General features: G+C 39.1%; 1 protein-coding gene, 1 non-coding gene and 1 pseudogene across 12 annotated transcripts in view; 2 read left to right on the forward strand and 1 right to left on the reverse strand.

Annotated features, from left to right (window-relative positions):
* DMXL1 (Dmx like 1) overlaps nt 1–27,107 on the forward strand; it is a 175,054-nt gene that overhangs the window by 42,674 nt on the left and 105,273 nt on the right. For all 11 annotated transcript variants that reach the window (XM_031666421.1, XM_021939615.2, XM_003900023.5 and 8 more), the window contains 7 exons: nt 2,273–2,462; nt 4,430–4,598; nt 11,650–11,862; nt 15,852–16,105; nt 16,214–16,898; nt 16,988–17,109; nt 26,874–26,963. In XM_031666421.1, the coding sequence (XP_031522281.1) occupies nt 2,273–2,462; nt 4,430–4,598; nt 11,650–11,862; nt 15,852–16,105; nt 16,214–16,898; nt 16,988–17,109; nt 26,874–26,963 (1,723 nt within the window). The remainder of the gene's footprint in view (nt 1–2,272; nt 2,463–4,429; nt 4,599–11,649; nt 11,863–15,851; nt 16,106–16,213; nt 16,899–16,987; nt 17,110–26,873; nt 26,964–27,107) is intronic.
* Nucleotides 9,240–10,885, reverse strand: LOC101003730 (annotated as a pseudogene).
* Nucleotides 21,591–21,698, forward strand: LOC116275052. The gene has a single exon (XR_004184025.1). It is a non-coding gene; the product is annotated as a U6 spliceosomal RNA (small nuclear RNA).

Here is a 27,107-nt window from a genome sequence, read left to right on the forward strand (position 1 = left end):
GGATAATTTACTCCATATCAGATGTCTTTAAGTCACAGAGTTGTACGTATTTTCTTTTTCTTTTTGTTTTGTGTCTAATCCTGTCATCTTTTTTCTCCAGATTGTTTGTTTATATTTTTACATAAATACTCTGTCATCTTGTACCTACTAGTATCTCTTCCCTGGTTTTCTTCTTTTAAAAAATAGCTTTATTAAGAGGATATACCATTAGTTCTTGTATGTTTATTTGACTGCACCCGCCATATCTGAGGAAAAGAAAGAGTAGGTTAATACCCTACATTATTCTTCTCTGAAATAGGTGTAAGTTTAACCACACAAGCACACAGTGACACACACATACATACCCCCAGTCCCTTCTTTTTTGTCTGTAGTTCTGGAAAGAGTTAATATCGTACTGAATTTTAGTAGGTTATAGAGACCTATTACTTAAATACAGGTAGAAATTCCCTATTTTTGTTTGTTTGTTTGTTTTTTGTTGTGTTTTTGTTTTGTTTTGTATTGAGACAGGGTCTTGCTCTGTCATCCAGACTGGAGTGCAGTGCCCCAATCATGGCTCACTGCAACCTCCACCTCCTGGGCTCAAGTGATCCTCCCGCCTCAACTTCTCAAATAGCAGGGACTACAGGTGTGTGCCACCATGCTGGGCTAATATATTTTTTTCTTTTTGGATTTTTTGTAGAGATGGGGTGTTGCCACGTTGCCCAGGCTTGTCTTGAACTCCTGAGCTCAGATGATCTGCCTGCCTCAGTCTCCCAAAGTGCTGGAATTACAAGCATGAGCCACTGTGCGCAGCCAGAAATCCCATTTTGTACCATATGGCCATTTTCAATTTGGCCACACCATGTGGCATTTTTTTCCTAACTTTTCACTGTTTTGTGAATTTTGCTGACTAGATGTTTTGAGCTATAGTGTAGCTATAGCCAGGACAGGGATAGAGAAAAGAGAATGAGAAAAAATGGAGTGAGTTGGGTGTGAGGATGGGGAAAGGAGGAGAAACAAGGGGTTGGGGAAGGAAAGAAAAAAAGATGCTAGGAAGGGAGAGGTAGGGGACAGAAGGAGAGAGGTAGAAAGGGAGGGTGGCCTGGAAAGTCTGTGAAAGCAAAGAATGGTGGGAGAGGGAAGCCCAGAGAGGAGGTAGAAAGAGAGAAGAAGAGAGGGAAGTAGACAGAGGAGAGGGAGCCAGAGGGAGAGAGATGCAAGAATGGAGGAGGGAAGGAGAAGGAGAGAGCAACCAATACAAATCATGCTGTTCTCCCTTCTCTTCTGCAACTTCTTTTTTAGTCAGGTAGGTATGTTTAACAAAGTGGCTACTAGGCAGTATTTTGATTTCTTTTCTCATTACTTTAACTCACTGAGTTACTGATAAAACCTGCTGATTGTTCCATTTTTAAAAATCAGATATATATGCTGGAACAAGTTGCTACTACAAAATATTGTGACTTTTTCTTTCTCTCTTGTAAAGTTACTGAATTCCCTGATGGAAGGTAGTCCTTGTTGATAGGGTTTCAGCCTTTGAGTTCTTGATGCTTATGGGACTTATTAACATATATGTAATTGATTTTTGCTTTTATTTTAAGGAGGTGGCAAAAAGGAAATTAACTGAAAGTCAAGGATGACTAAGGAGGGGAAGTGTTTAGTACTTACTTTATCATGAATATTCAATTCTTGCATTTCACTGCTTTGGGCATCTGTTAGGCAAGGAGAGAATAAGTGTACTCAGTAGTTACTGTCGGTTTTTGTGACTGTGCAGGTGCCTTTATAGGAAGTAGAAATGAAGCATATGATATAATTCAAAGAACTATCCACTCAATAAATCAGAAAATTTTATTACAAGATGTGGTTGTTTCTTGTGTGTCAATTGAGAGATTGTGGCTTAATCTCAGTCTTTGTTTTTTTAGATGTAAAAAGAATCTTATTGAGAGCTGGGATGGTGGCACACACCTGAAATCCCAGGATGAGGCGGGAGGATTACTTGAACCGGAGGATTGCTTGAACCCAGGAGTTTGAGAGCAGCCTGGGCAACATAGTGAGACCACATCTCTTAAAAAAAAGAAAGAACTTTTGGCAAGATTATTGAAACAAGAACTACTGAATTCTAGGCAGAAAAGACATAGATTGGCAAGCATTTGCTGTGATGAAATCTATACATATTGATATTTTCTTCATTAGCATCTTAGTTGGTACATTTAAGTAATTACAGAAATATCGTAGAATTGTCTGTGATACTATGTGGTATTTGTATTTTTGCTTCTAAAATCTTTTCATTCCTTAGGGCTTCTGTATGTAATGTACTGTTGACTTGCTGCAAAGATAATGTGTGTCGTCTTTGGGTAGAGACATTTTTACCAAATGATTGTTTGCTATACGGAGGTGACTACAGCCATTGGACTGGATCAATTAATTTAACAAATAACTTCAAGAGAAATGCTTCCAGTAAAGAACGAGTTCAAAATGCTTTAGAAGTGAGTGTTTTTGTTACATTACTTACTACAAGTTTTAAAACCTTTGGTACATTGCCATTTTGGTAACAAAGTAATGTTATAAAAAATCTATATCCTAGGAAAATCATTCTTAGAAAATTTTCAGTTCTATTTGGTTCAAAAATATCTTTTTATCTAGATTTTGTCTGAAACACAAAACTACCTGTAATTATGAAGTTAATCTTAGGTTTACTGATGATGATGATAAAAGGTTGATTACATTTGACTTAGCTGAAATAACGTAAAGTAAAATCTGAGAATGCAAAGATTTAACTCTAAAAATAACTTATTTTTCCTTTCATAGAGCTTGAGTAGTTTATCCTATTCTGTTTTTCTACCATTTTATCTTTAGAAACCCCACCCCACCCCCCAGAACTTGGGGTCTTTACAAATTAATATTGAAAGTGAAAGTCAATTTTTGGTTTTTGGACATGCTAAAGGTAGAATAGTAATACATTTGATCATAGCCTAAAGGCTGAGAAACAATAGAATAGTAATACAGATTCTTTTTTTTTTTTTTTTTTTGAGGCAGATTCTCACTCTGTCAGTCAGGTTGGAATGCAGTGGCATGATCTTGGCTAACTGTATTCCTGGTCTTAGCCTCCTGAGTAGCTGGAATTACAGGTGCACATCACCATGTGCATGCCCAGCTAATTTTTGTATTTTTTAGTAGGGAGAGGGCTTCACCATGTTGGCCAGGGCTGGTCTCGAACTCTTGACCTCAAGTGATCTACCTGCCTCGGCTTCCCAAAGGGCTGGGATTACAGGCATAAACCATGGCGCTCGGCCTATTATTTTCTTAATATTGAAAACAGGAGGTGATTTTATGTTTTGTGGATTTGTTTTTTTGGGGGGAGGGCTGCTTGTTGTTTTTTGAGACAGAGTCTCTCTCTGTCACACAGGATGGAATGTAGTGGTGTGGTATCAGCTCACTGCAATCTCTGCCTCCCGCATTCAAGCAATTCACCATCCTTAGCCTCCCAAGTAGCTGGGATTACAGGTGCGTGCCACCACGCCTGGCTAATTTTTGTATTTAAAGTAGAGATGGGGTTTTGCCATGTTGGCTCAAGTAATCCTCCCACGCAGGCTGATCTTGAACTCCTGGCCTCTAGTGATCTGCCTGCCTTGGCCTCCCGAAGTGCTGGGATCACAGGCATGAGCCACCACGCCCGACCCTGAAAATAGAAGTTATTTTAAAACAATTTATCTTTGAATGCTTTGTATGATTATGCAGCAACTATTTTTCTAATTTGAATAGTATTCTCATGGCTCAGAATATAATAAATTCTATATTGATTCAACAACGAATAGAATGGTTACATGTAGTAATAGCTGAAAGAAGTTATTGACCAGGAATCTGAAGACTTGTTCTACCTTTTGCCCTGTCTCTTCTTAGCTAGATGATCTTGGGTTCTATATAGACTATTTTATCTATGAAAGATGAGAATAACAGTATTTACACTGCCTGCCTTGTGGCATCAAATGGGATGATCTCTATGAAAATGCTTTGTAAATTATGAAATGTCCCATGTGCAATGGTAATATTGTTTAATACTATGTGGTCATAAGGAGTTAGCTATAGACAAAAGAGGACAGTGTGTGTAGAGACGTCATTCACAAACAATAGTATTGGAAAAAAAAATTTTTAACATTTGATTTTAGGAACTACATTCTAAGAAAATAAGCCTAATAAAAATTGCAAAATATTGTGTGAGGATTAAGAGAACATCCAGGTACTTTAAGTCATAACTTTATTCTTCAGGTTCAAATTTGCTATACCAAAATATTGAAAGATGTTTTTACATATAAAATGTTAAAAGGCGTTTTTACATATAAAACATATAAAATGTTCTGAACTAGGATATATGTAACTTCTGAAAATCATTATGTAACCTACACATGTACGACTTTTGACAATATAGGCATTAGTTTTGTTTCTATTCACACAGGTAAATCTGAGACATTTTCGAAGAGGTCGGAGGAGATCACTTGCACTTGTGGCACATACTGGATATCTGCCACATCAGCAGGATCCTCATCATGTGCACAGGAACACTCCACTGCATGCCAATGCACTTTGCCACTTTCATATTGCAGCCAGCATCAATCCAGCCACAGGTAATGAAACATTGTTCAAAACATGTTTCTGAAATTGAATAGTTTGATTTTATGACAAGTAAGTTATACTTTTAGTTTTCAAATAAGTAAAATATTGGAGGTGACTTTCTTAGCCCACTTTTCATCGTAGCAAGCTCACTGATTTCTGTTTGTTTGCCCTTTAAGACCATGATTTGACTTGTGAGTTAGGATCTTGATAAGGCATTGAAGTTCATTATTAGTTTATTCAAAAGATAGTATTTGAACTGTTACTTAATAAAGGTTAGTACTACGGAAGTAGTATTGTATTTTTTTACTTTTTATTTTTTGTCGCTGTGTTGCCCAGGCTGGTCTCAAACTCCTGGCCTCAAGCAGTCTTCTTGCCTTTGCCTCCCAAAATGCTGGGATTACCAGCATGAGCCACCATGTCCAACCTCTAAAAGTAGTATTTTATAATTATCGTATAGTTGTTAAAATCTTTGTGTTTGGTACTTGATCTTTGGATCCATTCCATAAAGAGGGCAGAAATATGTAAAAGTTATTACTGGGAGAATTAAGAAACTTATCTCTGTAGTCAAATATGTACTATTAGACTAAGAGATCTAGAATATCTGGGTCTACCTATGAATTTGAAGATTTAAGTACTTACTATTTTTGAGATAGGGAATCCCTCCTGTTACCCAGGTTGGAGTATAGTGGCATGAACATGGTTCACTGCAACCTCGACTTCCCAGGCCCAGGTGATTCTTGCATCTCAGCCTCCCAAGTAGCTGGGACTATAGGTGCATACCACCATGTCCAGCTAATTTTTTGTATTTTTAGTAGAAACTCAGTTTCACCATGTTGTCCAGGCTGGTCTCGAACTCCTGGGCTCAAGAGTTCCACCTGCCTTGGCCTCCTGAAGTGTTGAGATTATAGGCATGAGCCACTGTACTTAGCCAGGACTTACTATTTTAGTAACTTTTTTTTTTTTGGACAGAGTCTTGCTCCGTTGCCCAGGCTGGAATGCAGTGGTGTGATCTTGGCTCACTGCAGCCTCCGCCTCTTGGGGTCAAGCGATTCTCATGCCCCAGCCTCCTAAGAAACTGGGGTTACAGGAACGTGCTACCATACCCAGCTAATTTTGGCATTCTTAATAGAGACGGGTTTTCACCATGCTGACCAGGCTGATATTGAACTCCAGGCCTCAAGCATTCTGTCCGCCTCGAGTAAATAATTTTTATGATTCTAAAAACTAGTTTGTCATAATTGGAGCCTGGAATATTACTTGAGAAAAATATTAAAGGCAATATTTGCATAAGATGTTATTTGTACAAAAAGTGAAAAGTAAAAGCCTACTTTTCACCTCTACTCCACCTTTGTCCCTCTCTCTAGAAGATAACCACTAACAACTATTGATGAGTTTTTGTTTGTTATGAAATATTCTTTTTTTTTTTTTTTTGAGACGAACTCTTGCTCGGTTGCCCAAGCTAGAGTGCAATGGCATGATCTTGGCTCACAGCATCCTCTGCCTCCTCGTCAAGCAATTCTCCTGCCTCAGCCTCCTGAGTAGCTGAGATTATAGGTGCCCACCACCATGCTCAGCTAATTTTTTATATTTTTGGTAGAGACGGGGTTTCACCATGTTCACCAAGCTGGTCTCAAACTCCTGACCTTGTGATCTGCCTGCCTCGGCCTCCCAAAGTGCTGGGATTACAGGCAGGAGCCACCGTGCCTGGCCTTTCCTTACCTTTCTTTTAAAAAATAGATTTGGAGAAAATTGTTTATACTCCTTGAGTTCATTCTAGCCTTTACAGTTTAGCAGACACCAGCATGATCCAGGTTTGATTTAATGTGATACTTAAATTTTTGCTTACTTCCACTAATTAGGGATTATTTGCAACAACTCACTGGATTTGTACTTCAGTATACTCATTTTTACATTCATATCAAAAGTAACACCAAGGCTGGGCACGGTCGCTCATCCCTGTAATCCCAACATTTTGGGAGGCTGAGGTGGGCGGATCACCTGAGGCCAGGAGTTCAAGACCAGCCTGCCCAACATGGTAAAACCCTTTCTCTACCAAAAATACAAAAAAAAAAAAAAAAAATTTAGCTGGGTGTGGTGGCAGGCACCTGTAGTCCCAGCTACTTGGGAGGCTGGGGCAGGAAAATTGCTTGAACCTGGGAGGCAGAGGTTGTAGTGAGCTGAAATTACACCACTACACTCCAGCCTGGGTGACAGAGCGAGACTCCATCTCAAAAAAAAAAGAAAGTAATACCAAGGAACAAATGCTTTTTTAGCTGAGGTGACTGTCTTGAATGCTTTCCTTGAACATGAGAAGGGAACCTCAACTTCAGTCTTGATGCTAACATATAAGCAGTCTGTCTTAGAAATAGCTCATTAAAGAGGTTGATAGGTCAGTCTATTAAGTAAAAACTAATTGTTGTTGATATTAAGATACATACGTTACTAGTTCCTTTGACATTATGGTGATGACTTTTTTTTTTTTTTGAGACAGAGTCTTGCTCTGTCGCCAAACTGGAGTGCAGTGGTATAATCAAGGCTTGCTGCAACATCTGTCTCCCGGGTTCAACCGATTCTTCTGCCTCAGCCTCCTGAGTAGCTGGAATTACAAGCAGGCGCCACCACTCCTGGCTAATTTTTGTATTTTTAGTAGAGTTGATGTTTCAACATGTTGGCCGGACTGGTCTCGAACTCGTGACCTTGTGATCCGCACGCCTCGGCCTCCCAAGGTGCTGGTATTACAGGCGTGAACCACTGCGCCCAGCCAACTTTTTTTGTGTGTGTGGATCAGTTTAAAATTTGCTTGTTATCAAAATTCGTTATAAATTAAGATATTTCTATTAACAGAGCTACAAATTATAGACGTCATGTGAATATTTTAAAGTTTTAAAACATTTATGGTTAAATGAATTATGCTATATGACCTAAAATATGTAATTTAATTTCCTTTACAATAGATACATTAAATTTACCATTTAAATCTGTTACTACTAATAATAGTGGCAAACATTATGTTGGAAATCTTTTCTTTTACATCACATTGTTATGTGGATTTTTGACAGTAGAAACAAAAATACAGAAATGCAATATATGAATATAACTAAATGCAGAATGGTGACTTTTTTCTCTTCGAGGGTAAAAAGACTTTTTTTCTCTTCTAGTGAAATAGAGAGACAGCATAAATAGAAAAAGATTGGTTCGTTAGCTTTACAGTTTTGCCTAGAAATTATCTATGAATGCATTTTTCCCCCTGCTACTTACCGAGAGTATAAAAAGGGAGTTAAAGGAAAGTTTCCTTGTTGGTTACTACCATAAGAAAGATGCTATATTCTATTTTAGCAGGGCCAATATATGGGAAATATCTAAATTAAATGTTGTAAAAAAATGAATTAGTAATGAGATTCTAGCTAAGGAGGGCACTAAATGAGGATTATATACATATTTATTTATTTATTATTGTTTTTTGAGACAGAGTCTCACTCTGTCACCCAGGCTGAAGTACAGTGGTGCCATCTCGGCTCACAGCAAACTCTGCCTGCCGGGTTCACGCCATTCTCCTGCCTCAGCCTCCTGAGTAGCTGGGACTACAGGTGCCTACCACCACTCCCGGCTAATTTTTTGTATTTTTAATAGAGGCAGGGTTTCACCGTGTTAGCCAGGATGGTCTCGATCTCCTGACCTCGTGATCCACACGCGTCGGCCTCCCAAAGTGCTGGGATTACAGGCATGAACCACTGCATCCGGCCAATGTATATTTTAAAAATCCAAAACAAAGGTTACTATAAAAAAGCTCTGGATGCATTGTAAGCATATAGGTTTTTTTCTTTTTTCATGTGTATTTTTAAACAATGGAAGGATCAACTGTGTTAGACTAAATTATGTTATTGGCTGGGTGCAGTGGCTCATGCCTATAATCCCAGCACTTTGGGAGGCCGAGGCAGTGGTGAAGTCAGGAGTTCAAGACTAGCCTGGCCAACATGGTGAAACCCCGTCTCTACTAAAAATATAAAATTAGCCAGGTTTGGTGGTGCATGCCTGTAATCCCAGCTACTTGGGAGGCTAAAGCAGGAGAATCACTTGAACGTGGGAGGCGGAAGTTGCAGTAAGCTGAGATTGCGCCGTTGCACTCCAGCCTAGACAGCAACAGTGAAACTATGTCTCAAAAATAAAATAAAATATAAATATATGTATTTATTACATTATTGTATATGCTTCATTGAATGGAACCTTTGTATTATAATTATCGAAAAAGCAGTTTGCGTCATATTATGGCAATTTATCCTCATTGAAAATCTTGCAGTATCCTTTTATTTTGGAATAGCCTGTCAACAGTCATACCACCAGGACATGAATGTATAACAACAAAATGTTCTTTTGCATTAAATTGAGGATATCTCTTCAATGAAAGACAAAAAGGAAAATGTAGGAAATGTACTTAGAGCTGTTATTTCTAAGTGCACAACACCATGGACAATTCAAGGCATCATAACCTCCATCAAGAACAATAACAAAAAAAATTTTTGTCAGGCTGTTAAATCCATCATTATAGACAAAACTGGTGAAGATTGATTAGACAGATTCATCTAACACTGATGTCCAAGCTGGCATTGACAACTAATGCATAACTGGTGGTCAGTAGAGAATTTAAAAGATCTTCACTTTCTATTGTTCTTTTTCAGGGATCTTGAAGAGTTCTGTTCTAAAATATGTTGTTGAGTTGAGCTTCTCAGTTTGCTTTCTCATTCTCAAACGGATACCGTTTTTCCTCTAATTATTTGCCCTGTGCTTAAATTCCTTTTTGCTCTTGGCACCGTTGGAGCTCAGTTTCATGGTCCTTCAGTTTTTGAACTTTTTTTTTGACCTTCTCTTGAACACCTTCTCCATCTCTGTCTCCATCTTCTTCATTTTAGCTACATGCTCTCTTCTTTCCTCTTCCGTTTGTGCCAGAGGGCTCTTAGTAAGCTGCCCTTTATTCTTGTTGTTACCAACTCCATTGTAAGTCAGCTGCCAATTTTTTGCTTCTGTAGTTTTCGTAGTGGGCATTATCAGGAACATCTTTCAAGTCTTGTATGTGTGTTCCTATCAACATACTCCTTTGAATTGTAAAATTACAGTGTTCACCATATTCAACATCAGCAACACCCCTAGGGTACTGCTTTCCTCTGACTCTCTTGCCATTAACTTCAATAGTAGTATTACTGCCTACCACAGCAAGAGGTACACAGTCCTTTTTCCTTTTTTTTTTTTTTTGGAGACAGAGTCTCACTCTGGCTTCAAGTGATTCTTGTGACTCAGCCTCCCAGGTAGCTACGATTACAGGCACATGCCACCATGCCCAGCTAATTTTTGTATTTTTAGTAGAGATGGGGTTTCGTCATGTTGACCAGGCTGATCTCGAACCCCTGGCCTCAAGTGATCTGCCTGCTCCGGCCTCCCAGAGTGCTGGGATTACAGACATGAGGCGCTGCACCCAGCCAGTCCGGTTTATCTTTTTGTATTTTTAGTAGAGATGGGGTTTCACTGTGGTCTCGATCTCCTGACCTTGTGATCCGCCCGCCTCGGCCTCCCAAAGTGCTGGGATTACAGGCGTGAGCCACCGCGCCCGGCCAACAAGTTTATTTTCTTCATCTTATGTTTTTGGAAATTCATATATTTAATTTTATGTTCGTGGATTTCTTTCATTATCTGTTTTTAAACTATTGACGTTTCTCTGGTATCAGCATGTCTGCTTTGGCAATAAGTGGGATGATACTCACCTTTTCAAGCAAAAACTTCGTAAACTTAGTATCCAATGGTTTAAGTCCATGTCCTGAAGGAGGAATGAAGTATAAACAACACTGTACCCTGTTATCAGGCATCTGACATCTGTTTTATCATGATTCTCCATTTAGGTGGTCCTCAATTTCCTGTCAGTGTAGTCAGTAACCAACAATTACTATTACCCATTGCAACTCTAAATCCTAGGATATCAACTCTTGTGAGCAGCAACTGAACACCACCTTCTTTGATTAAAACTTTGTGTAGTTCCACCTGCACAATCTTTTTAATTCTGTGAGAAGGATCTGGATACTCTGGAGAATACAAATCTGTGAGGAATAATGAGTCGATTAGTGTAAAGTTTCTGAATCCAGATTTACCAACTACCATAAGTATGAATTCCAACCCTCTTTTCACTGATTTTCTGGATATTTGATTTGGGAGATCGGAAAAATCCCACATAGACTTCAGGGTTCTTCTGTTGAGCTACGATGCTGCTGTTGATGCTTCTCTCCTCAGCAGCGGATCTCTTGCTGACTGGCATCTCCTCCCCACTCCATGACTAGCCCCAGCTGGAAATCTTATTTAGAGGTTAAATAAAATGTATTCCAGAGATTTAAAGATAAATATTATAAATTTATTCAGACCTGTAGAATGTACACCACCAAGAATGAACCCTAAGGTAAACTATAGACTTTGGGTGATAGTGATGTGTCAGTGTGGATTCATCAATTGTAATAAATGTAGTAGTGGATGTTGATAATGTGGGAGGCTGTGCATATGTAGGATGGGGAATATGACTGTACCTTTGAATTCTGCTATGAACTTAAAACTACTCTAAAAAATAGTCTTTAAAAAATCTCAAAATAGGCCAGGCACAGTGGCTCACGCTTGTAATCCCAGCACTTTGAGAGGCTGAGGCAGGTGGATCACGAGGTCAGGAGATCAAGACCATCCTGGCCAACATGGTGAAACCCTGTCTCTACTAAAAATACAAAAATTAGCTGGGCGTGGTGGCACATGCCTGTAATCCCAGCTACTCAGGAAGCTGAGGCAGGAGAATGGCCTGAACCAGGGAATTTGCAGTGAGCCAAAATCACGCCAGTGCACTCCAGCCTGACAACAGAGCGAGACCCTGTCTCAAAAAAAAAAAAAAAAAAAAAACTCAAAATAAAATTACAAAGTGAAAGAGAAAGACTTTCAGGCAAACAAAATATAAATGTAATAGTAATAAAAATATGAAACCATGGATATTTCATATGCTAGAAGGTAAAAATTTTAATTTTACAATCTTTTTTTCTCTTACAGACATTCCACTTCTTCCATCTATTACATCTCTGAGTCTAAATGAAAATGAAGAGAAGACTGGACCTTTTGTTGTACACTGGCTAAACAATAAAGAACTGCATTTTACTTTGTCCATGGAAGTTTTTTTACAGCAACTTAGAAAAAGTTTTGAACAACCATCTTCTGAGGCCAGTGTAGAAGATTCTAATCAGGCAGATGTAAAATCTGATGAAGGTAAAACTTTAAGAAGAAAGAAAAATTTAAAGTTTTGTTCAAAATAGCAGACATTTTCGTATTAGGGTAAAACTAGCTACTTGTAGGAAATAAACTCCAAAATTGCAATGACGTGATCTAAAAACATGGACTAGCTCATTTAATAATCTAGTGTAGATATTTCTGTTCCAGGTGGCTTTCTTCCACATGGTTATTTAAGGACTCGGGCTTCTCATTCTTCTGGTTTTGTTAGCCCTTAGGACTTTCCTCTATAAAGGACTCTCTGTAGACTGGCAGCATTGGTGTTACCCAGGAGCTCGTTAGAATGCATGTCTCAAGGTCCACACAGACCCACCAAACCAGAATCTGCAGTTTAATGAAATTTCCAGGTGGTTTGTATGTACATTAAAGTTTGAGAAGCATTGGAACTAGTACCTTAAATTTCTCTGCCTTTGGCCTTCAGTTGGTATAGAGAGAGAGGTAGAGAGAAAGAAAGCATAGCTGTTTTCTCAGCCACCTTGATTGACACATATCACTTACACTGTCATTCAGCTGACAAGAACTAGTCACAGGGCCCGTGTAGTTCCTGACTGTATAGGCTTTATATACTGAGAAATGGGAAGTAAGAAACTGTGGTGGGCAGCTAGCCATGTGTTTTGGTTTTTTTTAAAGTTTTCTTTTAATGTCAAGATTGTTCGTGATCATTAGGGAAGAAAAATCGAACAAGTATACACAAAGTTTCCACATTATTAAGTTTGATAAGTATCCTTCCAGTTTGATTCTTTTCTTATGCTCATACAAACATCTAAATACAGACTCTTAAAAGTTGTACTGTGGGTGCTCATTTTTATACAGAAATAATGTTCTGTACTTTGTTTTTTTTTGTTTGTTTGTTTTTTCGAGATGGAATCTTGCTCTGTCACCCAGGCTGGAGTGCAGTGGCGCAATCTTGGCTTACTGCAGCCTCCACCTCCTGGGTTCAAACAATTCTCCTGCCTCAGCCTCCTGATTAGCTGGGATTACAGGCACCCGCCACCACACCCGGCTAATTGTTGTATTTTTAGTAGAGACAGGATTTCACCATGTTGGCCAGGCTGGTCTCAAACTCCTGACCTCACGTGATCCACCCACCAGGGCCTCCCAAAGTGCTGGGATTACAGGCGTGAAACACCACGCTCGGCCTGCACTTTGTTTTAATTCAGTCAGTAATGGGCAGTTTTTCATTTCATTGTATTTAATGGTTGCTGAGTATTCCATGTCTAAGGAAAATGTCTAATAGGTCTTCTATTGATAGACATTTAAATTGATTTAAATTGTTTTTCATTATTCTAGGTACAATGACTTGTCTTTTTAATTTTTGTGTGAGTTTTTCTATAACCTTGATTTCTAGGTGTAGAATTTCCAGGGAGTGTACCAATTTTAAATATCAATAACTTCTGACAAATTGCCCTCCAGGAATGTTTTACTAGTTTTTACTTCCTCTTAGTGTATCTAAATATATGCTTTACATCCTTATCAACACTGGATGTTTTCATTATATTACTTTTTTTTTGCCAGTTGATAACGGGACAATGGACAACTTGTTTTACTTTGCATTTTCTTGATGCAAATTAAGCAGAATATCTTTTATTATATTTTAGCTCTTCTGTGACTTGCCTTTTAATACCCTTTATCTAATTTCCTGCTGAGTTTTTTTTTCTAATTGATTTGTATATCTTGACTTACTTTTTAAATCTGGTAAACAGTCAAAACTTTAAAAAAATATGTCTTTTCAGAGAAAGGCTCTATATTGCTAACCAGGAATTGGGGGAGGGTGAGGGGACTGGGATTTTTGAAAGAGGAAAGACTATACATATTTACCTGTGTTGATAAGTTGATATACAGTTTATTTTTTATTACTGAGGTGTTGAAGGAAACCTGGAAATTGGCACCATAAATGCATTCCCTTGAAATGGTTTCTTTAAGATGCCATACCAGTTACGAGTCCGTACACCTAGAGGATAACTAGTGTAGCATACTGAGATTTGGATAAACCTGGTACTTTGTAGAAAGTACAGATTACACTCAAATAATGTATTTTAAAAACTCAGTCCCAGCTGGGTGCGGTGGTTCAAGCCTGTAATCCCAGCACTTTGGGAGGCCAAGGCGGGTGGATCATGAGGTCAGAAGATCGAGACCATCCTGGCTAACATGGTGAAACCCCGTCTCTACTAAAAATACAAAAAAATTAGCCGGGTGTGGTGTTGGGCGCCTGTAGTCCCAGCTAATTGGTAGGCTGAGGCAGGAGAATGGCGTGAACCTGGGAGGCGGAGCTTGCAGTGAGCCAAGGTCGCGCCACTGCACTCCAGCCTGGGCAACAGAGCGAGACTCTGCCTTAAAAAAAAAAAAACAAAAAAACTCAGTCCCAATTATAGTTCCAATTCCAATTCCCTCTTTTTAGCGTGAGCAAAACTGAGGTCCGGAAAAGTAGTGTGTGTTACTAAACGTTAGCTGAGTGGTTAAATATAGAACATCTGGATCGAGAAGCCAGTTTACTTATTTTCCAGTTGATACTACGTCTTCTATCAGTAATCCATAATCCACTGACTGAGTCCTGTATGGCTACTGATTACTCAGTGAACTCCAGTGACCTTATATTCTGGAGCAAAGTTACTTTTAATGCAGAGCCCATTTCTTATTAATATGAAAACTGTTATGTTTTTCATCTTGAATCCATTTATAAAGATATTTGTGTGTGTGTTTGTACTAGTTGTATTACTTTTACTAAGGCATTTTATGTTCCTCACACTCAAGGCAAAGAAATAAAACATAATCTGAAGAAAAATATATACTTCTTCAAAATAAAAAGAGTCTTCTTCATTATGCAGATCTGGGCATATTGTACAGTACTTAATGGCTCAAGTGGATCAAAGTACCAGTTTGATGTTGATCCACTGAATAAAATCTCATTCATATTTGATGACTGAACTAACTCTTTGGGGGCTGTGATAGATTGAACCATTCTGGTGATATCCCCAGATCTCACTAAATAAGAAAAGGCTCTACACCAGAATATATAACAGTTGATCTGGCTATAAATTATATCTATAGGCTCTTTATTATTATAAGGTGGCAAAAGAGGCCCCTTCTTGAGCACATGGTTAATAAAAGTAGTATTGTTGTCTATAGATTGCTGGATTGATTTTGTGTTGTTATAATGAAGATAAAGTACATATACCACTGTCAGATTAAGAAACTTCCATAACTTGGCCAGGCATGGTTGCTCATGCCTGTAATCCCAGTACTTTGGGAGGCCGAGGCAGGTGGATCATGAGGTCAGGAGTTCAAGACCAGCTTGACTAAGATGGTGAAACCCCATCTCTACTAAAAAGTACAAGAATTAGCCGGGCACAGTGGCAGGCACCTGTAATCCCAGCTACTTGGGAGGTTGAGGCAGAATTGCTTAGACCCGGGCAGCAGAGGTTGCAGTGAGCCGAGATCACGCCACTGTGTTCCAACCTGGGTGAGAGTAAGACTGAGTCTCACAAAAAAAGAAACTTCTACAACTTGTCTCAGTTGTTCAAATAATGGAGCAAGTTCCTTTTCTGGGTTGACAATTAGTCCTATATTGGCATTGCTGCTGGCTATGAAACTCACCACCAAAGGTAAGCGATTAAATTGAACTACTTGGTAGGTGTTATAGTAACAAATGATACTTTTATTTTTTGAAAGTCCCGAGTTTTCTCCTTTTGTCTGTGCAAGGGCAAAAGTAGATAAGAAACTAGATTTCAAAGCATGCTCTGGAGCATTATCATTAAGCATTGCCTTTACTAGTTTATTATAAAGGATATTGCAAAGGATACAGATAAAGAGATGTGTAGGGTAAGGTATGGTGGAAGGGGTATGGAGCTTCCATGCTTTCCTTAGGCATGAGACCTCCATGTGTTCAGCTATCCAGAAGCTCGGTAATTCTTAATTTACAGTAAAAGCCTGATTGTATTTACTTGGTTTATGAACTCTTTTGCTTATAGAAACGGATGATGGTGTTGATGATCTGAAAATAAATCCTGAAAAGAAGGAATTAGGCTGTGATAAGATGGTACCAAACTCAAGTTTTACGTCATTATCATCAGCTGCCATTGATCATCAGATTGAAGTACTTCTGTCTGAATGGAGTAAAAATGCAGATATGCTATTTAGTATTCATCCCATGGATGGTTCTTTGCTAGTTTGGCATGTGGATTGGCTGGATGAATACCAGCCTGGTATGTTTCGTCAAGTACAGGTACTACTATTATTTCTGGAGAGCTACTTTCTTGTTTATGTGGGTACTGTTTTCTAATACCTCTTTATATAATTTTATATGTTCTAACACTTGCTTTCTTAATTCTAGGTGTCCTTTGTTTCCAGAATTCCAGTAGCTTTCCCCACAGGTGACGCAAACTCTCTCTGTAAAAGCATAATGATGTATGCCTGTACCAAGAATGTTGACTTGGCTATTCAGCAAGGGAAACAAAAACCTTCTGGCCTCACCCGTTCCACATCAATGCTTATTTCTTCCGGTCACAATAAATCATCTAATAGTTTAAAATTAAGTATTTTTACTCCTAATGTTATGATGATTTCAAAACACGCTGATGGTTCTCTGAATCAGTGGCTGGTCAGTTTTGCTGAGGAATCTGCTTTTTCTACTGTTCTCAGTATTTCCCACAAATCTAGATATTGTGGTCATCGTTTTCATCTTAATGATTTAGCTTGCCACTCAGTATTACCATTATTGCTGACAACATCACACCATAATGCATTAAGGACACCAGATGTTGATAACCCAAAGCAACCTTTTGATGCTCTAAATATTGAAGAATGCTCTTGGACACAACAAAATAAAAGCACTGTTGATGTGGCGTTTCAGGATCCCAATGCAGTTTACAGTGAGCTTATTCTTTGGAGGGTTGACCCAGTTGGGCCATTGTCTTTTTCTGGAGGAGTTTCAGAGCTTGCCCGGATTAATTCTCTTCATGTTTCTGCCTTTTCCAATGTGGCATGGCTGCCCACTCTTATACCCAGTTATTGTTTGGGTAAGTATTCTGGTTTTTATTTCAGTAATTTAGATTTGCTGACATTATCATTAAAGGGTGAAATTTTAATATTTGTAAATACTTTCTAGGTGCATACTGCAACTCTCCTAGTGCATGCTTTGTAGCCAGTGATGGACAATATCTGAGATTATATGAAGCAGTTATTGATGCTAAGAAACTTTTATCTGAGCTTTCTAACCCTGAAATTTCTGTAAGTAATGTCTTTTAAAACAGCTTAAGTATATAATGTTATGTTTTTAGATATTTTATATTTTTGGGGTATGTTCTAGAATTGTGACCTATAATTTGTAATAAGCATTTGTATCTTTGTTTTATTTTTTCACATTTGTATTGTACTCTTACAATGATTCTAAGCTCCTTTAAAAGGAAACCATTTCTTTCACTCTTTGAAAGAAAGTAGAGTCTGGTCTCCTAAAATATGTTTCTGTAACACTTCTTTGCTCGTAGATAAATGAAGACTACTGACAGTATAATGTAGAAGTTATATCGGTCCATCTGCAATTATTTTATAGGCCAGAGGAGCTGGAACAACAGGAATAGAATTTTTATCTTAAGCATGAAAAGAAAGAGCCCTTAGCTTGGTTACGATTCAGACAAGAGTTCTTTCAGTATTGTTGCAAGGCTTTTGCCTTATGACAGGGCACATTTGTTCTCATACCCACCTAATAACAACCTTCTAACTGCATTGTCTTGGAACATCCAACAAGCAAGCATTTCCACTTTTCTGGTTTTGACAATTTTTCTTTTGGTATCTCCAGAGGTAGCCTTCAGCTGTACCAAGCTTTCTATTTAGGAGATTCAAGCCATCTCCCTGACTGCCAATTAATGTATTTGTTAATGCTTGGCTTACAAAGTTGCATAAATGTCAGTGATCTGTTCCAATCCTGTTTTTTTTCTGTAAGTTAATTTTAATGCATAACTTTGCAGAACACAAGGTTTTCCAAAACATGTATATAGTGTCACAGTAGAAATGTATATATTTGGGGGGGGTCTTCTATTTATCAGGCATTTTTAAGTAATGGGAATTTAGATGTGAAGAAAACAGGTAAAAATTTGTATTGTAGAGCTTATATTCTGGTGAAGGGAGATACGAAGAAAACAGATAAAAATATATTAATTAAAAAATACTATGGAGAGAAACAGTGTTGCAGAAGAATTAGGGATTGCCAGGGAAGTTGCTGGTCAGGGAAAATTTCACAGATAAAGTACCATTTGAGTAAAGATCTGAAGATGTGGGAACTAGATATGTAGGTATTTTTTAAAGGGAGAGTGATTTGGGAAAAGGGACAGCTAGTTCGGAGATCCCGAGGCCACAGCATGTTTGGTATGTGATATGGTTTGGCTCTGTGTCCCACCCAAATCTCATCTTCAATTATAATCCCCACATGTTGAGGGAGGGACCTGGGTGGGAGGTGATTGGATCATGGGGGCAATTCTCCCATTCTGTTCTCATGATAGTGAGGGAGTTCTCACAAGATCTGATGGTTTTAAAAGTTGCAGTTTCCCCTGTGCATGTGCTCTCTCCTGATACCTGTGAAGAAGGTGCTTGCTTCTCCTTTGCCTTCTGCCATGATTGTAAGTCCTGAGGTCTCCTGAGCTGTGTAGAATTGTGAATCAATTAAACTAATTTATAAATTACCCAGTCTGAGGTATTTCTTTATAGAGTGTGAAAACAGCCTAATACAGATAATTGGTACCAGGAGTGGGGCACTGCTATAAGGATAACGCAAAAATGTGGAAGCAACGTTGCAACTGGGTAACAGGCAGAAGTTGGAATAGTTTGGAGGGCTCAGAAGAAGACAGGAAGATGTGGGGAAGTTTGGAACTTCCTAGAGACATGTTGAATGACTTTGACCAAAATGCTGATCGTGATATGGACAATGAAGTCCTGGCTGAGGTGGTCTCTGATGGAGATGAGGAACTTACTGGGATCTGGAGCAAAGATCACTCATGTTATGCTTTAGCAAAGAGACTGGTGGCATTTTGGCCCAGCTCTAGAGATCTGTGGAACTTTAAACTTGAGAGAGATGACTTAGGTTATCTGGCAGAAGAAATTTCTAAGCAGCAAAGCGTTCAAGAGATCACCTGGCTTATTCTGAATGCATTCGGTTATATGTGTTTATAAAGAGATGGCTTGAAATTGAAATTTATGTTAACTTACGTTTAAAAGGGAAGCAGAGCATAAAGGTTTAGAAAATATGCAGCCTGACCCTGTGGTAGAAAAGAAAAACCCATTTCTGGAGAAGAATTCAAAGGCTACAGAAATTTGCATAAGTAACCAGGAGCTGAATGTTAATAGCCAAGACAATGGGGAAAATGTCTCTGGGGCATGTCAAAGATCTTCATGGCAGCCCCTCCCATCAGAAGTCCAGAGGCCTAGGAGGGAAACTGGTTTCATGGGTCAGGCCCAGGACCCAGCTGCTCTGTGCAGCCTTGGGATTCAGTGCCTTGCCTCCCAGCTGCTCTAGCTCCAGCCATGGCTAAAAGGGGCCATGGTACAGCTCGGGCTTTTGCTTCAGAGAGTGCAAGCCCTAAGCCTTGGTGGCTTCCACATGGTTTTGGGCCTGTGGGTGAGCAGAAGATGAGAGTTGAGGCTTGGCAGCAACCACCTAGGTTTCAGAGGATGTATGGAAACAGCTGCATGTTCAGGCAGAGGTCTGCAGCAGAGGCAAAGCCCTCATGGAGAACTTCTACTAGGGCAATGCAGAAGGAGAATGTGGAGTTGGAGTGTCCCACAAAATTCTACTGGGGCTTGCCTCATGGAACTGGGAGAAGAGGGCCATCATCCTCCAGACCCCAAAAAGGTAGATCCACTGACAGCTTGCACCATGTGCCTGGAAAAGCCATAAGCACTCAACACTAGCCCATGAAAGCAGCCACAGGCATTGTACCCTGCAGGAGCCACAGGGGCAGAGCTTCCCAAGGCCGTGGGAACCCACCCGTGTGTCAGTGTGCCCTAGATGTAAGACATGTGGTCAATGGAGATTTTGGAGCTTAAGATTTAATGACTGCCTGGCCAAGTTTCAGACTTGCATGGAGCCCATGGCCCCTTTGTTTTGGCCAGTTTCTCCTATTTGAAACAGAACGTTTACCCAATGTCTGTGCTCCCATTGTATCTTGGAAGTAACCAACTTGCTTTTGATTTTACAGGCTCATAGGCAGAAGGGACTTCCCTTGTCTCAGATGAGACTTTGGACTTGGACTTCTGGGTTAATTCTGGAAGGAGTTAAGACTTTGGGGGACTATTGGGAAGGCATGATTGGTTTTGGAATGTGAAAAGGGGATTTGGGAGGGGCTTGTGTGAATTGATATGGTTTATTGCTGTGTGCTCACCCAAATCTCATCTCGAATTGTAATTGCACATGTCAAGGGAGGCACCTGGTGGGAGGTGATTGGAACATGGGGGCCGTTTCCCTCATGCTGTTTGCCTGATAGTGAGCAAGTTCACACAAGATCTGATGGTTTTAAAAGTGGCAGTTTCCCCTGCGTGGTTTCTTTCCTGCCACCTTGTGAAGAAGGTCTTACTTCTCCTTCACCTTCCACCATGATTGTAAGTTTCCTGAGGCCTCCCCTGCCATGTAGACCTATGAGTCCGTTAAACTTTTATTTATAAATTACCCAGTCTCAAGTATTTATTTATAGCAGTGTGAAGACAGACTAATACAGTATGTAAAGGAACAGCAATAAGGCTACCGTGGCTAGAGAAGAGCATGTGAGGTGGAAAATAGTCAGGGATAAAGTCAGAAAGTTAGCCTGGCCAGGTCATATGAAGGCTGATAGGCCATTGTGGTTACTTCAGCTTTTACTCTGAATAACATGGAAACCACAGAAGAGGTATGAAATGATTGAAGTTTTAAATGATTCCTCTGGTGGCTATATAGATTAGCCATGGGATGCAGAAGTAGATCTAAAGAGACCAATTTAGGAACCAATTACAGTAGTCTAGGAGAGGGAAAAAAGGAGCTTAGAATGTAGCTAGTGGTAACGGCAGAGATGATAAGAATGGCCAAATTCAAGATGATGTTTAGAACATTGAATAGCTATGAATGAACTGGATATGGTATGTGTGTAAGAAAAAAAGAGGACTCCCAAGGTTCATTGTTGAATATTAGGAAGAATAGAATTGCTGTAAATTGAGATGTGGAAGAATGTAGGAGTAACAGGTTTTGAGGGACAGGGAAATTCAAGAGTCTGGCTTTAATCATGTTAATTTTGAGATGCTTGTTTGACAGCCAAAAGACATAGTAGGTTAGTATCTGGAGTTCAGAGGAAGGTCTGGCCTGAAGATATGCAATAGTTGTCAGCATATAAATTTAAAGTTGTGGAAGTCGGTAAGATTGTCAAGGGTGAGACTATAGTTAGAAAAGGCGAGGAGGAGCGATGGCTCGTGCCTGTAGTCCCAGCCGTTTTGGAGGCCGAGGCAGGCAGATCACTTGAGGTCAGAAGTTTGAGACCAGGTTGGCCAACATGGTGAAGCCCCATCTATTAAATATATAAAAATTAGCCAGATGTGGTGGCAGGAACCTATAGTCTCAGCTACCCGGGAGGCTGAGGCAGGAGAATCGCTTGAACCTGGGAGGCAGAGGTTGCAGTGAGCCAAGATCACATCACTGCACTCCAGCCTTGGACAACAGAGAGAGACACCATCTTAAGAAGTGATAGATTGAATGTGTGCTCACTTCAGCAGCACCATATACTAAAATTGGAATAATACAGAGAAGATGAGCATGGCTCCTGGGCAAGGATGACATGCAAATTTGTGAAGTGTTCCATATTTCTCCAGAAGAGACTGGGGACCTATATTCAACATCGTTAAAGAAAAAAAAGTCTTCAACCAAGAATTTCATATCCAGCCAAACTAAGCTTCCTAAGTGAGAAGAAATAAGACCCTTTTTAGATAAACAAATTTTGAGGGAGTCTGCCTTACAAGAGGTCTTGAAGGGAGTAGTAAATATTGAATGGAAAGATCACTACCACCTGATATAAAAACACGCTTAAATACACAGACCAGTAACACTATAAAGCAACCACACAAACAAGCCAGCATAATAACCAGCTAACAACACAATAACACAATCAGATCCACGCATATCAGTGCTAACCTTGAATGTAAACAGGCTTAATGCCTCACGTACACGGTATAGAGTGGCAAACTGGATTTAAAAAAACAGTCGTATGTGGTCTTCAAGAGACCCATCTCACATGTAATGACACCCATAGGCTCAAAATAAAGGGATGGAGAAAAATCTACCAAGTAAATGGAAATCAGAAAAAAGCCAGGTTGCCATCCTGATTTCAGGCAAACCAGACTGTAAACCAACAAAGATTTAAAAAAGACAAAGAAAGGCATTACACAATGGTAAAGGGTTCAATTCAACAAGAAGACCTAACTATGGTAAATATTCATGCAACCAACACAGGAACACCCAGATTCATAAAGCAACTTCTTAGAAACCTACAAAGAGACATAGACTCCCACATAATAATAGTGGGAGACTTCAATACTTCACTGTCAGTATTAGATCATGTAGGCAGAAAATTAACAGATATTCAGGACCTGAACTCAACATTGGACCAAATGTATCTGACAGACTGCTGCAGAACTGTCCACCCAAAACAACAGAATAGATATTCCTCTCATTGCCACATGGCACATACTCTAAATTGGACCACATAATTGGACATAAAACAATCCTCAGCAAATGCAGAAGAACCCAAATCATATGAAACACACCGTTGGACCACAGTACAATAAAAATAGAAGTCAGGATTTAAAAAATAGCTTAAACCAGGCAATTACATGGATATTAAAAACATGCTCCTGAATGACTTTTGGGTAAACTGTGAAATTAAGGCAGAAACCAAGAAGTTCTTTGAAAGTAATGAGAATGAAGATACAACATGCCATAATCTCTGGGACACAACTAAGGCAGTGTCAAGAGGGAAATTTATAGTACTAAATTCCCACATCAAAAAGTCAGAAAGATCACAAATTAATAACCTAACGTCACAACTGAAAGATTTAGAGAAGGAAAAACAAATCAACCCCACAGGTAGCAGAAGATAAGAAATCATCAAAATCAGAGATGAACTGAAGGAAACTGAAACACAAAATACCATTCAAAAGATCTACAATTCCAGGAATTGGTTTCTTGAAAAAAATTAATAAGACAGATACATTTCTAACTAAGAGAAAATCCAAATAAACCCAATTAGAAATTACCAAGGGGATGTTACCACTGACTCTACAGAAATAAAAACAATAATCAGAAACTACTACAAACACCTGTATGGACACAGACTACAAAACCTACAAGGGATGGATAAATTCCTGGACACATACCCGCTCCTAAGACTGAACCAGGAAGAAATTGATTCCCCAAACTGACCAATACGAGCTCCAAAATTGAATCAGTAATAAATAGCCTACCAACCGAAAAACCCAAGGTCTGAGGGATTCATAGCTGAATTCCACCAGATGCACAAAGAAGAGCTGGTACCATTCCTACTGAAACTATTCCAAAAAATTGAGGAGGAGGGACTCCTCCCCAACTAATTTTTTGAGGTCAGCATTATCCTGATAACAAAACCTGGCAGACACACAAAAAGAAAGCCCAGTATCCTCTATGAATATCAATGCAAAAATCCTTGACAAAATACTGGCAAACCAAATCCAGCAGCACATCAGAAAGCTAATTCACAATGATCAAGTAGGCTTAATTCCCAGGATGCAAGTTTTGTTCAGCATACGAAAATTAAATGTGATTTATCACATAAGGAGAACTGCAGACAAAAAACACATAATTATTTCGATAGATGCAGAAAAGGCTTTTGATAAAATTCGGCATTCCTTCATGTTAAAAACTCTCAATAAACTAGGTGTTGAAGAAACATACCTCAGAATAATAAGAGCCATCTTTGACAAACTCGCAGCCAACATCATACTGAATGGGCGAAAGCTGGAAGCATTCCCCTTGAAAACTGACACAAGGCAAAGATTTCCTCTCTTACCACTCCTGTTCAACATTTTATTGGAAGTGCTGGCCAGAGCAATCAGGAAAGAGGAATAAAGGGCATCTAAATAGGAAGACAGGGAGTAAAACTATCACTGTTTGTACATGACATGTTTCTATATCTAGATAACCCTATGTCTTGGCCCAAAAGCTCCTAGATCTAATAAACAGCTTCAGTAAAGTTTCAGGATGCAAAAATCAATATACAAGAAATCACTAGCATTCCTATACGCCTACAGCAGCTAAGCTGAGAACCAATTCAGGAAGACAGTCCCATTCCCAACTGCCACAAAAAGAATAAAATACATAGGAATACAGCTATCCGTGGGGAGTGAAAGATCTCTACAATAAGAATTACAAAACACTGCTCAAAGAAATCAGATAAGACACAAACACATGGGAAAAAGATCCTATGTTGATGGATAGGAAGAATCAGTATCATTACAATGGCCATACTGCCCAAAACAATTTACAGATTCAATGCTATTCCTATCAAACTACCAACAACATTCTTCACAGAACTAGAGAAACCTATTTTTAAAGTCATATGGAACCAAAATAAGAGCGTGTGTAGCCAAGGCAATCCTAAAAAAAAAGAACAAAGCTTTGAGGTATCATGTTACCTGACTTCAAACTATACTACAGGGATACAGTAACCAAAACAGCAGAGTAGTGATACAAAAACAGGCACATTGACAATGGAACACAATAGAGAATCCAGATATAACACACCTACAACTCTCTGATCTTTGATAAACCTGACAAAAGCAATGGGGAAAGGATTCCCTATTTAATGAATGGGGCTGGCAGAATTGGCTAGCCATATTCAGAAAATTGAAACTGGATCCCTTCCTTGTATCATACACAGAAATCAACTCAAGATGGATTAAAGACTTAAATGTAAAACCTAAAACTCTAAAAACCCTGGAAGACAATTCTAGGCAATACCATTCTGGACATGGGAATGGGCAGTGATTTCACGACAAAGACATCAAAAGCAATCATAACAGAGTAAGTAGACAACCTACAGAATAGGAGAAAATATTTGCAACCTGTGCCTCTGAGAAAGGTCTGAATATCCAACATCTATAAGGAACTTAAACAAGTTTACAAGAGAAAAACAGCTCCATCAAAAAGTGGATAAAGGACATGTGCACTTTTCAAAAGAAGATATACATGTGGCAACAAATATGATAAACTCAGTATTACTGATCATTAGAGAAATGCAAATAAAAACCGCAGTGTGACACCATCTCACACCAGTCAGAGTGGCTATTATTAAAGAGTCAAAAAACAAAAAAACAGATGCTGGTGAGGTTGTAGTGAAAAGGGAACACTTACACACTGTTGATGGGAGTATAAATTAGTTCAGCCATTGTGGAAAGCAGTACTGTGATTCCTCAAAGAGCTAAAAACAGAACTGCCTTTCGACCGAGCAATTCCATTACTGGCTATGTACCCAGAGGAATATAAATCATTCTGTGATAAGGGCACATGCATGCAAATATTCATTGCAGCATTATTCACAATAGCAGAGGCAGAATCAACCCAAATGCCCAAGAGTGACAAAGAGTAACAGATTGGATTAAGAAAATGTGGTGTGGCTGGGTGCGGTGGCTCAGGCCTGTAATCCCAGCACTTTGGGAGGCCGAGGCGGGTGGATCACGAGGTCAGGAGATCAAGACCATCCTGGCTAACACGGTGAAACCGCATCTCTACTAAAAAAGTACAAAAAATTAGCCGGGCGTGGTGGCAGGCACCTGTAGTCCCAGCTACTCGGGAGGCTGAGGCAGGAGAATGGCGTGATCCCGGGAGGCAGAGCTTGCAGTGAGCCGAGATCGCTCCACTGCACTCCAGCCTCGGCGACAGAGCAAGACTCTGTCTCAAAAAAAAAAAAAAAAAAAGAAAATGTGATGCACATACACCATGGAATACTGTGCAGCCATAAAAAAGAATGAAATGATGTATTTTGCAGGAACATGGGTGGAGCTGGTATTCATAAAGCAACTTCTTTATGGAGGCCATTCTTTAAGGAGGCCATTATCCTTAGCAAACTAACACAGGAGTAGAAAACCAGATACTGCATGTTCTCACTTATAAGTGGGAGCTAAATGATGAGAACTCATGAACCCAAAGAATGGAACAACAGACACTGGGGACTTCTTCAGGGTGGAAGGTGGGAGGAGGGAGAGGACCAGAAAAAATAACTGTTGAGTAGTAGGTTTAGTACCTTGATGATGAAATAATCTGTACAACAAAGCCCTGTGACATCAGTTTACCTGTATAACACACTTGCACACGTACTCCCAAACCTACAATGAAAGTTAAAAAAAATTAAAGATTGAATGCTGGAAAGCTCTGTTAAAAGTAGGGTGGAAATACAAGGGTGAATGTGGCGTATAATGGAAGGCAAAAGAGAAAAGTATTTCAAGGAGGGAGAAGGAATGATTACCAAGATCAGATGCTGCTGATGAAGCAAGTACTGTAAAGATTTGAAAATAGACCACTGAATTTAGCAGTGTGACCTTAACTAATGCAGTCAGGACATGAATGGCTCAAGAAATCAGCATACTTGAATAGTATGGAATCTTGTTTCTTTAGCTCTATCCTTCCTACCTCAAAATTAATGTTTAAAAAGCACTAATTATTAGAACATTTCCAGGAGATTGAAATCAGTTTTTTACATTTATTGATATAATTTTTTTCCCTTAATGATTATCAAGCATTGCTTTTGTTTTTCTCTGTACCAACTGAGCTGTAATGCTTTTTCATTTGTATGTTACTTCCTATAAAGACTGAAGACCTAGTATTTTTATAGTTGAAAGGGACTATATTTAAGCCCACTTGAATTTTATTGTTATTTATCTGTTATGCCTGAAATTTTGTTACTCTTATTTGCATATGAATTGTTTAGTAAATTATCAATTTTTTAAAAAAACAGAAATATGTTGGTGAAGTCTTTAACATCGTCAGTCAACAATCAACAGCCAGGCCAGGATGCATTATTGCATTAGATCCCATTACCAAACTTGTAAGTATTAATTTTGGGGGGGAGGTATATTTTAAAAACTTTATGAAAGCATTTTGCATAAAATCTATATATTAATGTAATTTGACAATTTGCTATATATTTACAGGTAAAGTAGATTCAGAAATTAACTCATCACATAATAGA

Source organism: Papio anubis, chromosome 5 (assembly GCF_008728515.1).
Source record: "Papio anubis isolate 15944 chromosome 5, Panubis1.0, whole genome shotgun sequence".
Taxonomy (NCBI): Eukaryota; Metazoa; Chordata; class Mammalia; order Primates; family Cercopithecidae; genus Papio; species Papio anubis.